This window comes from Halichoerus grypus, chromosome X, assembly GCF_964656455.1.
Source record: "Halichoerus grypus chromosome X, mHalGry1.hap1.1, whole genome shotgun sequence".
Lineage (NCBI taxonomy): Eukaryota > Metazoa > Chordata > Mammalia > Carnivora > Phocidae > Halichoerus > Halichoerus grypus.
The window spans coordinates 26714571-26729607 of NC_135727.1; the positions used below are offsets into that span (position 1 = coordinate 26714571).

Sequence of the window (15037 nt, forward strand, 5' to 3'; positions counted from 1 at the left end):
AACTGACAACCTAAGGGAGGTGAAAAGGTCCAGGTTCTGAAAAGGCGGACCTTGGATTACTAAGTAGCCACACATCTTTCATTCGAGCAGATTTCATAGACAAACTGCCCAGCCAAATCAAATGGGAATTAAAGGGATTCTGTGTAGCTAGTATAGGAAGTGTTTCAGAAGCACAAAGGCCACTTTAGTCACAGGAAACTCCCAGAGGGTGACTTATTTGATGGAAAAGAAAACAAACAGATGCAAAAGCTGGTGTATTTTTGAGGCAATATTAAATCTAATAAACATGACACCAATAGTATTGACTTAAATCGGGTTGGGTGAGTTGGAGAATTTAACAGCTTATCTTCCAACCACCAGCCTTTCTCTTAGAGGCAGCCTTGACAGCAGAGAACAGAGTCCAAAACATGTCCTTCTGTGACTCCTGCCAGGTGTGTGCTGTCCCCGGCCTCTGCCCTGGCCTCAGCTCTCAGACTGGAGATAATTAGAACGTCATTTCTGCCAGCTTTGTTTTTTCTGGGTCACTGACTTCAGACTTGACCAAAATAGGAGTGCTGTACTGAAATAAATTCATTTCCTCTTCCTCAGCCAGCCCCAGGTTATTTCCTGGGGGACCGTGCTCCACAGGACCAGCGCACACAGCTGCTGTACGGGAGCGATAGTGGATATGGAGGTCCAGAGCGAGGGCACATGGCGGAGGAGGCAGCGCCCTCCACAGCAGCAGGCTCTCCCTCTCCCTCTCCCTCTCCCTCTCCCTCTCCCTCTCCCTCTCCCTCTCCCTCTCCCTCTCCCTCTCCCTCTCCCTCTCCCTCTCCCTCTCGGTGGCAGGGCGCTGACAGGCACAGGCCTCAGACAGACGTGCTGAGGAACACATCACAGCAAACTGCTCTGGGAGCTGTTAAAGCTGGTGTTTAATGTTTATCCAATGGCCTCAGTCTGAAAGGCTCTGTAGAACATGCATAACACAGCTCAGCTTTATACTCCATTAGCATTCAGATTCCTAGCTGCCCAGAGGCATATGGTGCTGACCAGGGAAGGCCAGTCTCTGTGGAGGTCGAGGGCACGCAGAGACACGGGGGCAGAATGAGGTTGCTGGGTGTCTGGGAGGGACACTCAGAAACAGGGACGGAGAGCCCCAAGTGGTACGGGGGGAAGGCCAAAGACCACCTTTGTCCCCGTTACAACATCACCAGTTGCCCTCCATTAAGAGGCAAAATGAGAGGAAAGGCCTGTCTCACACTGGCCTTTGTCCACTTCATTACTGACTGAGTGTAAGGCCTCTTCCAGCCGGGGATGGAGTGGGCCTCCCAGCGCAGTGGCAGTCCAGATCTTGTTTTCAGACTTTCAGATTCAGTAAGAAAAACAAAAGCTTCCTTGGGCTTTCACTCAAGGCAAGAAGAGTAGCCCCATTCCTGTTTCTATTTTGGCCAGGAATGGGCCAGATTTCTCTGCCTTTGTCCAACCTAAGGGAAGAGCAATAAAGTATAGAGTAAGTGAGTGGTGGGGCGCAGAGTACATGGAATACAGTTCTCTGAGAAGTGCCCAGTGATAAAATAGCTGTTGAGGAGATGTCAAGGCAGGTACTGGGCTGACTGCTGTGTCCAGGAAGGAACGAGAGTGGAGCTGTGTTTGGTTGGCCTGTGTGTCCCAAGCGCCTAGCCCAGCATCTGGCCCAAGATACAACACACACACCCCAATCCTTTTGCTTCTGACTTCCCTTAACATGTCTTAAATCCACCTTCTTCTCTCTATCCCCACTGCTACCATCCTAATTCAGGCACTATCATCCCCCACCTGGACCACTGCACGAGCCTCCTAACTGCGGACCTGCCTCTTCTCCCACCTCCTTTTCTTTTTCTTCCCCCACCTCCTTTTCTAGTATCATCTCAACAGCAAACAATGTGATTCCTCTAGAACCCAGATATGTCACACTCCTACTTAAAGCTCTTTAGTGGCTTCTCACAGCCATCAGAATAAAGCTGCACATGCACGTCCCTCCATTACCTGGTGTATTAGAGGGCTCGGACTTCTGTAACAAAATACCACAGGGGCGCCTGGGTGGCGCAGTCCATTGTGCATCTGACTCTTGGTTTCAACTCAGGTCATGGGATCGGGTCCTGCGTCGGGCTCCCCACTCAGTGTGGAGTCTGCTTGAGATTCTCTCTCCCTCTCCCTCTGCCCCTCCCACTCCTGCTCACTGTCTCTCTGTAAAATAAATAAATAAATCTTTTTAAAAAAATACCATAGACTGGATGGTTTTAACAAGAGAAATTTATTTTCTCACAGTTCTGGAGGCCATAAGCTCAAGATCAAGGTGTTGGCAGCTTTGGTTTCTCCTGAGGTCTCTTTCCTTGGCTTACAGTTGGCCATCCTCTTACCGTGTCCTCACGTGGGCTTTTTCTCTATGCATACACATTCCTGCTGTCTCTTTGGTGTCTCTTCCTCTTCTTATAAGGACACCAGTCCTGCTGTATTAGATCCCCACCCTCATGATTTCTTTTAATTTTAATTACCTCTTTAAAGGCTCTGTTGCCAAATACAGTCACATTGGGGGGTTGCATGAATTTTGGGGGAACACAATTCAATCCATAATACCTGGCCACTGACTACTTCCTGATTCTTATTGCTTACTACTCCCATACACTTCAACCTTACTGAATTGCTTGTAGTAACCTGGATCGTCCACACCATCTCTAAACTCTGGACCTTTACCCATGCTGTTCCCTCTCCCTGGGATTGCTTTCAACACTTCTCCCACCTCACCCTCCACCATTTTCACCCCATTTCTCTCCTACTGGTCATTTCAGGTAGTACCATCTCTGAGAATAACCTGTCTCGTGATTCCTAATGTGAGTGAAGTGCTCTTATACTCTCTCCACTGCTTCCTTCTCATAACATGGAGAATAATTGCCTAATGGCCCTTCCAAGGACTCCACTAGACCATGAGTCATTTGAGGGCAGAGGCTGTGTCATAGCATTCTTTTGAATCCCCAAAGCCTAACGCAAGGCATAGCCCAAAGAAGGTACTCAGCAAATATTCAGTGAAAGAACAAATCAACCCATTTGCGAGAAAAGGGAAATGTGGAGTGAGCCACGTCAAGCTAGGTGGCCGTGCATTGCGACTTAGGATTCCACATCACCAGCTGATAAACGGTGTCTGAGTGTTCCACAAGGTGGATGCTAGGTCTGTGCTAATGGAAGGTCCTGTCCCCAAAGGTTGCTGTTACAGTAAAATCGAGTTTCTCTGGCACTGTGCTTTCTGGAAGCCTCTATGACTTTGCTCTTCCATGTATCTACAAGACAGTGAGCGAGATCTGTATGTCATAGCGACACAGAAGCCCTAGAGCATTGATCCTCAAACTTGAGCGTGCATCAGAAGATGCTGGAAGGCTTATTAAAACACAGATGACTAGGTCCCACCCCCAGAGTTTCTGATTCAGTAGGTCTAGGTTGGGGTCTGAGAATTTGCATTTCTAACAAGTTCCCCAGTGTTGTTGTTGCTGCTGGTCTGGAGACCACACTCTGAAAAACACTGCTCTAGGGGATCCTTCTGGAATTATTGAAAATGAATTTTCATTATGTTGGAAATGGTATAAATGATAAATATGTTTCCCAGAACATTTGATCAACCATCCTCCCCCAACTTTGCCAGACAACACCAACGTTGCCGAAATTCCTCAGACGGGGGAACCAATAAGCCAATTTTTCTTTCAAGGTAAAACTGCCCCTGGAAAGATATTGTAACCTAATGGTGTGTGTTCTGCTCTTTTTGCAGGTGCGATTAGAGTGGCCAACAGACCTTGCAGTCAATCCCATGGACAATTCATTGTATGTCTTGGATAACAACATTGTGCTGCAAATTTCTGAGAACAGGCGTGTGCGGATCATTGCAGGACGCCCCATTCACTGCCAGGTGCCAGGCATCGATCATTTCTTGGTCAGCAAGGTGGCAATTCACTCCACTCTGGAGTCAGCCAGGGCCATCAGCGTCTCCCACAGCGGGCTGCTCTTCATAGCTGAAACAGACGAGAGGAAAGTAAACCGCATTCAGCAAGTCACCACCAATGGAGAGATCTCCATCATAGCTGGTGCCCCTACTGACTGTGACTGCAAAATTGATCCCAACTGTGACTGTTTTTCAGGTATGACCTTTTTAGCAATTCACCAGCTCCCTCTCTCTGTTTCCAAAAGAAAAACACACAACAGAAAGGCCAAAAGGAAAACTAAAGTGTTATTTCTGAACATTAGTGTGAGCGAGTGGAGAAAGCGATGGGTTGGGGCAGCGTGAGCGAGTGGAGAAAGCGATGGGTTGGGGCCACATAGCCTAGTATCTGGTCATTGCTCTGCAACCAACTGACCAAGTGACCCTGGGAAAGCCACAAAACCTCCTCATGACTCACCTCATCTGTTAGAGATGTCACTTGTCTCAGTTATATCACCTTGCTGTACTAAGGATAAGCTACTATAACAAAAGTTTGATACTCAAGTTAAAATCGCTATATGAATGTAAGATCATGACACTATTTGTACTTTGGAGAAAAGGAAACACAGTAAAATCTGCATATACTGATTTAGCTAAGGAAAAAATTACTTCCCTTAAGTTACTGGTTTCCAAATTAATAGGCCTTGCTATTTGAAACCCAAAGAGGGGTGCCTGGATGGCTCAGTCTGTTAAGCGTCCAACTCTTGATCTCACCTCAGGTCTTGATCTCAGGGTCGTGGAGCCTACTTTAAAAAAAAAAAATCTGAAACCCAAAGAGACTAGAGCAGACTGCTTTGAAGATACATGGGCAAAATAAAGTCCCACTGTGGAGGGGTTCTCAGGACATCAGTCTACTACTTAGACTGTTTTAAAAATGTCCAAAATTTTCGGGTGCCTTGGTGGCTCAGTTGGTTAAGCATCTGCCTTCGGCTCAGGTCATGATCCCAGGGTTCTGGGCTCGAGCCCCGCGTCGGGCTCCTCAGTGGAGAGCCTGCTTCTCCCTCTTCCTCTGCCGCTCCCCCTGCTTGCGCTCTCTCTCTCTGTGTCAAATAAATAAATAAAATCTTTTTAAAAATATATTTAAGGGCGCCTGGGTGGCTCAGTTGGTTAGGCGACTGCCTTCGGCTCAGGTCATGATCCTGGAGTCCCTGGATCGAGTCCCGCATCAGGCTCCCTGCTCAGCAGGGAGTCTGCTTCTCCCTCTGACCCTCCCCCCTCTCATGTACTTGCTCTCTCTCATTCTCTCTCTCTCAAATAAATAAATAAAATCTTTAAAAAATATATATATATTTAAAAATGCCCAAAATTTTCTTCCTAGCCAATAGTGCCCTTTATTTCCAACTGAAATACATATATATATATGTATATATATATACGTATATATATATATATATATATACACACATATGAGTCTTTTCCCCAAAACATGGATTAGATACTCCAGATAGCAAACAGTCCTCTAGATACATTTATTGCTGGGATGTGGAAATCCCTCCATGCTACCTGCAGTCCTATTTAACTGCTCATCTGGGCCCAAATGATTCTCTTAACCTTGCCTTTTCTTGGGCCAGAGGAATCACGAATGAGCAACTTGGTCGATACGACTTTTGATCAATATTTCCAGTGTTTTCCTGGACAATTAGTTTTATACTTATTTTGCTAATTTATGTCTTTCATTCAAGGCAAATCTAATGTTTATTCCAGTTATCAAATTTGATGTTCTGAATCATTGTTGCACTTACAGACTTAGTGTACTTTGACAATGTGACAATGGGAATTAGCCAAAGAGAGGTCCTCTAGGCACAGTAGAACTGGAAAGTCCTGAGGTAGGTAGGTAGGTAGGTCCACAAGGACTGACAGGCATAAATCTCATGGATTTCCAGCCACATTTTGTGTGGTTTCCATTATTTGCTGTTTTCGTATCTTGTGATACAATAGATACTGAACAGCAGGATTGATGATTTCACAAAACTGGTGTTAACTGAGATAATTGCATCTCACTGTTCATCTTTACTGGTTACTGATTCAAGAATTCTGAATAAGTTTCAAATTTGTCAAGGGAGGGGCATGCAGAGAATAATGGTTCACTGATTGTTTGCTTTCAAATGATTCTTTTCTTGTAAAGATTTTATTTTTAAGTAATCTCTATACCCAGCGTGGGGCTTGAACCCACAACCCAAGATCAAGAGTCACATGCTCCACTGACCAAGCCAGCCAGGTGCTCCTAATACGATTCTTGATGCACAGTGATTTCTGTATATGGTTATGTTCTTATAAATGCTTGTGATGACAATTATTAAAATCATGGTCTTTCTCTCACAGGTGATGGTGGCTATGCCAAAGATGCAAAAATGAAAGCCCCTTCCTCCTTAGCAGTGTCACCTGATGGTACCCTATACGTCGCAGACCTTGGGAATGTTCGAATTCGTACCATTAGCAGGAACCAAGCCCACCTGAATGACATGAACCTTTATGAGATTGCTTCACCTGCTGACCAGGAGCTCTACCAGTTCACTGTCAATGGAACCCACCTGCACACCTTGAACTTGATAACACGGGACTATGTATATAATTTCACCTACAATGCCGAAGGTGACTTAGGTGCGGTTACCAGCAGCAATGGCAACTCTGTGCACATTCGCCGTGACGCAGGCGGGATGCCCCTTTGGCTTGTGGTGCCTGGCGGGCAGGTGTACTGGCTGACCATAAGCAGCAATGGAGTCCTGAAAAGAGTGTCAGCCCAAGGCTATAATCTGGCCTTGATGACCTATCCAGGAAACACGGGGCTTTTGGCTACCAAAAGTAATGAAAATGGATGGACAACTGTTTATGAGTAAGTTTCTCAACATAGGCTTTGTTAGGCTTTTATTTGAAACTGTATTATAGTAGGAAAATGGTTTAGTAATTGCTGGGTGTTGCATGCTATTTTCTCCTAAGAACCACAATAAAAAAAAAAAAAAGTCAAGGAGAAAATTTTACCTAACTCCTACGGTTCAAACCCATTTCTCCAAAGCAGTTTTGCAGAGCATAATAATAAAAACGTAGACTGAATGAAGAATCAGGCGTGGCACGGCAGGAGACAGGAATGAGCTAGAAGCCTGAGTACTCAAGAAATTTACAGCATAGCTGGGAAAACAAGGTAAAATTTCATTTAAATAACAAAACTAAGAAAATAGTTCTAAAGCAACAAGGAAGCAGTGTGGTTTACCTCGTATTTATTGATCCCTGTGCGGTTTAATGAATGAATAAATGAATGTGTGCCCAGCCCAGCCCAACTCAGTATAAGTTGCTGTGGGAGGTAATAGAAGTTAGGATATAAAAAGCGGGCCCTGACAAGCGAGTGTGAACAGGAGAGGCTGCATGCCATTGGCTGCTTTGGTGAAATGTGAAGCCAGATGCTCCTGGACAGGCATGCGCTTCCTCAGTTTCCCAGCACAAGTCAAAGAATCTGGCACAGACTGGCATTCACAGACTGGATCTGTAATGACTTTGTTTAACTGGGAATTAACACAGGGTGTGTCTGACAGCAAGCTACTAGGAAGTGTCATGACATGGAAAGAGACCATTGTCCTTGCCTTTCCAAGCATGGACAACCTTGTTTGCAGGTCAACTCATTTAGAAAGCTAGCCTGCCAAGACTTGGCAAGCATCTTTTCCACGAAAGGGAATTGCTGAATTTTTAACCAGTGTACTGAGTGAAGATAATCTATGGAATCTGAACCCAGAGTCTGAAATGGCATTAAAGTTGAAAAGTGTGACGAGAGGAAATGTTAAGTATGAGGGCTTCCCAATGTGACTATTCTGTAAGGATGCAGGGAATATGAAGAGGATATGTCCAATCCCATGAAAGCCTCCTAAGGAAAGGGACAAAACAATTGGCCTTCACATTTTGGATCATTTCCCAAAGAAATGCCACTTACACAAAAAAGCTGGACATCTATTTTAGTTTCACTTAGAAATATGTATTCAGTTGTTTCTGTTGCAAGTCTTACTCTATTGTTCGAAAAATTTCTCTTACATCTTAATAAGAGTAATAAAAGCCACTGTTCACTGAAGCTTTACTATGTGCCAAGTAGTAGGCTAAATGATTTACATACATTATTTTATTAGATCCCCAAAATAACAACATGGGGTAGATGCTCCTGGTATGCCATTTTATGGATGAGGAAACTGAGGCACAGAACTGTTAACTTGTCCTGATTCACACAGATGTCCAGGTTTCAAACGCCCAACAGTCTGACTCAAACCCCCAATTTTTAAATATACCACCCTGAAGAAAGATAAACTTTCTAATGAGAGTATCTTTTTCAAAAATTCATGCAAGATCATACCACAGCTCAAATTAGACAACTATTTTGAAAGCTAAAGGTTAGCTTCAGTCAAGCCACAAGAAATGGCGGAAGTATTAACTAGTTTCAAAATAGCCAGTTCAACCATTCATTCCTTTAGTCATCAGTTCATTACACTGTATACTTAACATATATACAATTTATTTGTCAACTATACTTCAATAAAGCTAGAGGGGAAAAAAACAAAAACTAGTTCATTTATTTATTCAACAAATATTTACTGAGCACCTACTCTGTGCCAGGGAGTACAGCTGTGAACAAAACAGATAAAAATTCCTACCTTCGGGGCACCTGGCTGGCTCAGTCAGTAGAGCATGACACTCTTGATTCGGGGTCATGAGTTCAAGCCCCACGTTGGGTGTGGAGCCTACTTAAAATTTAAAAAAAATTTTTTTTAAATCTCTACCTTCATAGAGTTTACATTATACTGGTGGGAGACAAGTAAAATGTACGGAACTTCAAATGGTGATAAGTTCTGTGGAAAAATAAAGCAGGGTAAGGGAGATCAAGAGTGTGAGGCAGAAGGGGTTTTTCTTTTGGGTGCATGGTCGGAGAAGGTCTTATTAAGAAGGTGACATTTGAGTAAATACCTGTAGGAGGTGAGGAAGTAAGCCATATGGATATCTATGGGGAGGGAAGAGAGAGAACATTCCAGGCAGAGTGAACAGCAAGTGCAAAGGCCCTGAAGCAGAAGCCAATCTGACGTGTACAAGGAATACTAAGGCAGCCACTGTGGCTGGAATGGAGTAAGAATAGTGGGAAGATAAAATCAGTGAAGTGGCCAGGGCTACTTCATGTAGGGCCTTGTAGTCCTCCGTAAAGACTTTGACTTTTACCCTGAAGTAAGATGTAGAACCACTGGAGAGTTTTAAGTAAAGGAATGACAGAATCTGACTTACGTTTTTTTAAAAATCAGCCTGTATTGAAGACATCCAACTATGGTGGAAAGAGGGGAGCCCAATGGTGGAGAGGAGAGAGGTTTGCAATACTCCAGGCAGAAGATGGTGACTTAGACCAGGGAGTGCGGGCAGTGATAAGTGGTAAAATTCTAAGTATATTTTGATGGTTGATCTATCAGGACTTATGGATAGTTTGGATGTGAAGTGAAGAGAAAGAGTGTTAGAGACAACGCCAAAGGTTTTCGCCTGAGCAACTGGATGATACACTTTCTATTTATCAACACAAGGAAGAGTGCACAAGGAGTGCATTACACTGGGTGGGAGATCGGGAGTTCAGTTCTGGATATAATCAGTTTAGTTAGACTTCCAAGTGAAAACCAGCAAGAGACTAAGAAGGATAGTCTAATGAAGTAGGAAGAAAAGCAGGAGAGTAGGATATCCTGGGAACCAAGTAAAACAGGAAGGAGTGATCAGCTGTGTCAGATATTCCTGGTAAGTGAAGTAAGACAAGGACTGAGAATTGGCCATTCAATCTAGCACCGTGGACATCAATGTTCACCTTAAGAAGAGCAGATGTTGTGGCACCATGGGAGACAAAAGCCTGAGCAGAGCTGGTTTCAAAGAGAATGGATATACACATATTCATAGCAGTGTTGCTCATAATAGCCAAGAAGTTTGAAGAACCAACGTCCATTGGGACACAAATAGGCAAACAAAATGGGGTACTTCCATACCATGGAATATTATTCATCCATAAAAAGGAATGAAGTTCTGACATGTGCTACAACATGGATGAACCCCAGATACATTATGCTAAGTAAAAGAAGCCAGTCACAAAGGACAAATATTGTATAGTTCCATTTATATGAAATGTCCACAAAAGGCAAATTCATAAAGGCAGAGAGTAAGTGGGTGGTTGCCTGGGGCTGAGAGGGAATAGAGATTGACTGTTAATGAGGGTGGGGTTTATTTTGGGGGTGATGGAATGTTCTAGAAGTGATAAGGATGACTGCACTCATGGTGAATGCACTGAAAGCCACTGAATTGTATACTTTGAAATGGTGACTTTTATGGTATATGAATTATATCTCAATAATAATAATAAAGGGCACCTGGGTGGCTCAGACGGTTAAGCATCTGCCTTTGGCTCATGTCATGATCCCGGGGTCCTGAGATTGAGCCCCACATTAGGCTCTCTGCTCAGCGGGGAGCCTACTTCTCCCTCTGCCTGATGCTCCCCCTGCTTGTGCTCTCTCTCTCTCAGTCTGTCAAATAAATAAATAAAATCTTTAAAAAAGAAACCTTTAAGAAATAATAATAATATAAAAGGAAGTGACCAAGAGGAGAGAGATTAGAGACAGTGAGTAAAGAATTCTTAAGAGTGCAACCACTGTGGAAAACAGTATGGAGGTTCCTCCAAAACTTAAAAATAGAACTACCCTATGATCCAGGAATCACACTACTGAGTATTTACCCAAAGAATACAAAAACACTAATTCAGAGGGATATAGCAGCATTGTTTACAATAGCCAAGATATGGAAACAGCCCAAGTATCAAGTATCCATCAATGGATGAATAAAGAAGATACACACACACACACACACACACACACACACACACACACACACTGGACTATTACTCACCCATCAAAAAGAATGAAATCTTGCCATTTGCCACTACATGTATGGAGCTAGAGAGTATAACACTAAGCAAAATAAGTCAACTAGAGAAAGACAAATACCACAGGCTCTCATTCATATGTGGAACTTAAGAAACAAAACAAATGGGCAAAGGTAAAAAAAAAAAAAGAGAGAGAGAGAAGCCAAGAAATAAACTCTTAACTATAGAGAACAGACTGATGGTTCCCAGAGAGGAAGTGGGTGGGGGGATGGGTGAAATAGTGGATGGGGATTAAAGACTACACTAATTATGATGAAAAATAAAATGAAATTATTAAAAACTGCCTTCCAGAAAAAAGAGAAGGATGTGGGATTGCAAGAGTGACCGTGGGAAGTCTGGAAAGCGAGATTTTCCCCTCTAGTAGCAGGAAAAGGAAGAGAAAGGGAGGCTAAATAGTCATTTCTTCCTTCTCCCTCCTTAACTCCAGCCAGGATTGTGCTGACACCCTCCTGACCAAAAATCATCTGTGGAAAGTCCCCATTCCTCCTGAAGCACTCCATTCTGGTGCCGAGCAGCAGCCCCCAGTGTGACACTGCCCCTATCCCTTCTTACCTGCACAGAAAAGAATGAGCAATTTCCCAACCTATATAATGTAATTAATCCTGCTTACAGTCCTCTCTGTACAAAATCGGACTTCTTTCCCTTTTATCCCCCAATGCATTAGCCAGTTCTGAACACTCCTTTGAGTTTTCCTTTGTCCTTCTGAAGCTGGGGAACACAGAACTGGACCTACTACTCTAGTCAGGGTCAGAGCCCTGCAGTTCTCTGAGGTGAGGAGGCTGCCTTCTGTGGCCAAAGGGGACAAATTGTTTGCCAAGGTGGAAATAGAAATTCTGTTCTGAGTTGAGAGACAGAGAAACAGAAACAGGAGCAAAATTTGGCAGGATGGAGGACGGCCACGTACAGGTAGCTAAACCAGTAATCCATTCATCTTTTGATTATCTGTGGCGATGGAGAGGAGAAATGACACAGATGACCCTGAAAAGTGGATCATCCAAATAGGATTTTTAAATGCTTCTTGTGCTTGGGCTTGTATTGTGTAATGTGATGTTGTTTAAATAGTTCATTGATTTTCATAATTCCGTTTGACTTGGACCAGGATCAAAATTGCACACCCCAAGTAGTAGTACTTGATGCTTGAGCGTCCTGAATGTCACGGGGAAAGCTGACCACAGAGAAATGGCTAACAGAGAGGTGACTGGCAAGGCAGGAATGCCGACCAAATGAGCCAAGGGTTTTGGCCCAAGGGGGCTGGCAGGTTCCTAATTGCAATGACCCTACAGCAGTGGGGGCCCAAGGGTAGGGCCCAGCAACTCACACAGCAGGCAAGCCTTCTTTGCCCAGGAGGCTGCAAGAGTAGCCGGGATGCCCTTGCTTGTTTCCCAAGCACTGCCCTGGCAAAGGCTTCTGCTATACTAAACCGGAGAAGTCCCAGGCGGAAGCCAAAGCGTCAGTGTGTCGCTGCTACTGGTCCAGGCTGAGCGGACGGTTCCGCAGGCCCTTGCCCTTTGCGGAAGCCGTCCACCGGAAGAAGACTGCACATTTATGTGATTTCTTGATCCCCAGTCTTCTGTATTCTCTCTCTTTCTGGACTTTGTTAGCACATACCCCACCGCTCCCCTCAAAAAAGCCATCCACTGACAAGTTGGAAAACCCTCATAATAGCACTGAGTGCCTTCTAGGCTATTTTATAAATGCTCGGTTTTATGGAAGATGGGTAATGGGGGATTCTCCTTCCTCCCTGGTAAGATTAGAAGTAGAGGGAGGGGCAAGGTAAATAAGCCATATCTCTGGGTGAGATATTTGCCTGGGCATAGGACATGGTTCCCATGTAAGAACTGGTTATATAGGGCACCTGGGTGGCTCAGTTGGTTAGGCGACTGCCTTCGGCTCAGGTCATGATCCTGGAGTCCCTGGATCGAGTCCCGCATCGGGCTCCCTGCTCGGCAGGGAGTCTGCTTCTCCCTCTGACCCTAACCCCTCTCATGTGCTCTCTCTCTCATTCTCTCTCTCTCAAATAAATAAATAAAATCTTTAAAAAAAAAAAAAAAAAAGAACTGGTTATATAATCCGTCCAAACACATCAAAATGTTTCCAGTGTTTTCTAGGATCTCAGAGTAGAGAGGGAACTAAGGCACCATGTGGTCCGGCCCCCTACCTCCAGCCAGGCAAAGGATTTCAGTTAAGCAAGAACAGAGAATTGTCAACTGTTCCTTCAGGTCTCCAGAGACAGACGCTCTCGACACCTCTACTCCATCACCTCTCCATGTGTGTGCTTTATGCCCTTGATAAGGATCAAGAATGGGCAGACAGAAGGTCATGGGTCATGCTGGGGACAACTGCAATAGAGACAGGAAGTGAACAGAAGGAACAGAGGCTACTGGCAGAAAAAGCTTCCGGGGGCTGGTAGGGAAGATTAGCTGCAGAGCACAGGACACGTATGGGAGCTGAGCCTGGCCTCCCAACACCACCATCGCTGGCTCTGTCTCTTCTCTCAGTACACTGGCTCTCGGATCCACCCATCCCTTCCATTTCCACTGGTATCATCTTATTTCACTCACACAACAAGTAGGCGTAGTGAGAATCTACTCTGTGCCAGACACCGAGAATACAGGCATGAATGAGACATGGGCGCCCTCCCTCTATGGATAAGAGTTTACAACCTAGTAAGGAAGACTAGTCCCAAAGATAGGCAATCACAGTACTTTGAACAAAGGCAAGAAGCCCCCACCTTCTTACACAAATGAAGGCTGCGGCCTTCCTACAGGTCCCCCTGCTCCACATATCCCCTTCCAAGATTTGCTCTCATCGTACTGTTCTCTCCTTGCAAAGTCTTCTGGGGCTCTCCATTCTCCACTGCCTCTCTGCGTTCCTCCAGAGCCCGGTACCCCAGGTCCCCTATGCTCTGCTTGCAACATGCCTCTCAGCCTTATCACCCACTACCCTCCTAGCGGAACCTTGTGCCCCAGCAACCCAGTTCTTCTCATGGACATCCCATCCACCAGTATACTTTTCTTCATGCCATCACCTCCCCTCCACCCCCATCTCTACCTATCCAGGGATTGAGCTCTACCTACCTTCCAGAATTCAAATACCACCTCCTTCTCCTCCTTATTTTCTGCTCAGCCCAGCTGGAAATGACTTCTGCCCGCTCTGAGCTTCGACAGCTTGTTTACGGAAGCATGTGGCAATATTCTGGCATTAGAATGACTCGTGTGAATGTCTTATCTGCCCCACCACACTTTGCATTTCATTCGGCACTGTATCTCCGGTACCTAGCACAAGACTCATACTTACTGAATAAAGGACAAAGTGGAGATAGAAGGGTATTATGGACTTGGAGCCAAATCAAAGGAAGCCAAATGAAGTTATTGGTGAGGAAGGGGAATCCAGTATTTCCTACAGAATGCTTATTAGGTTGGTCAGGTTTCTGGAATGAGAGGGTAAAGGGGGTCTGTTTCCCTTTAAAAAATAAGTAATGAGTTTTCCTTCTATAATCATTAATATTTTCTTAAAAGCAAAGGTGGGGGAGCTTCTAGTTTTCAGTCTGCATGGTTTAGCTCTGGCTTAAATTATCCTCAAGGGAAAAGGGCGGACTATCCCTTATGAGAAAATATCAGCCCACATGTATTTTTAATAATGTATAAATATCACCCTACCCCAACTAAACTATATGCTCCTCAAGGACAAGAATGAATTCTGAACTTCCTTTATAAATGTTTTCTTTGTTCCAATGGGGCATGTCTGCATTCACACACACACACACACACACACACACGCACATAGCCTTTTGAGGTGCTGAGCAAAACAATAGTTACACTCAATATTTCACTGATCGGTGTCCTGTGAGACCCTCATAGTGCAATTCTGTAAAATCAGGACAGGAAGGGACAATCTGATGGCAAATCTCCTCTAACCAGACCCGCTTCTAATGACTATGAAGGCAACAGTCTTCGCCTGATCACACAATTCACCAGCCCGGATTTGCAGGCCTGGTTAAGCGAGTGCCACCCCCGGCCCCGGGAAGGAGGGGCTTGCTACCTTGTTGTGGCCTGAGGGGATCAGTTGCAGCATATTGGCTTGTACTCTGCACCAAAGGATGCAGGCACCAAAGGGAAACACAGCAT

General features: G+C 44.7%; 1 protein-coding gene and 1 long non-coding RNA gene across 4 annotated transcripts in view; one reads left to right on the forward strand and one right to left on the reverse strand.

Moving 5' to 3' along the window:
• TENM1 (teneurin transmembrane protein 1) overlaps nucleotides 1–15037 on the forward strand; it is a 774784-nt gene that overhangs the window by 730193 nt on the left and 29554 nt on the right. For all 3 annotated transcript variants that reach the window (XM_078065077.1, XM_078065079.1, XM_078065078.1), the window contains 2 exons: nucleotides 3776–4142; nucleotides 6305–6815. In XM_078065077.1, coding sequence (XP_077921203.1) covers nucleotides 3776–4142; nucleotides 6305–6815 — 878 coding nt within the window. The remainder of the gene's footprint in view (nucleotides 1–3775; nucleotides 4143–6304; nucleotides 6816–15037) is intronic.
• On the reverse strand, nucleotides 2254–14049 carry LOC144380574 (uncharacterized). The gene is made up of 2 exons (XR_013444774.1): nucleotides 13988–14049; nucleotides 2254–4016 (listed from the first exon to the last, which is right to left on the reverse strand). It is a non-coding gene; the product is annotated as an uncharacterized LOC144380574 (long non-coding RNA).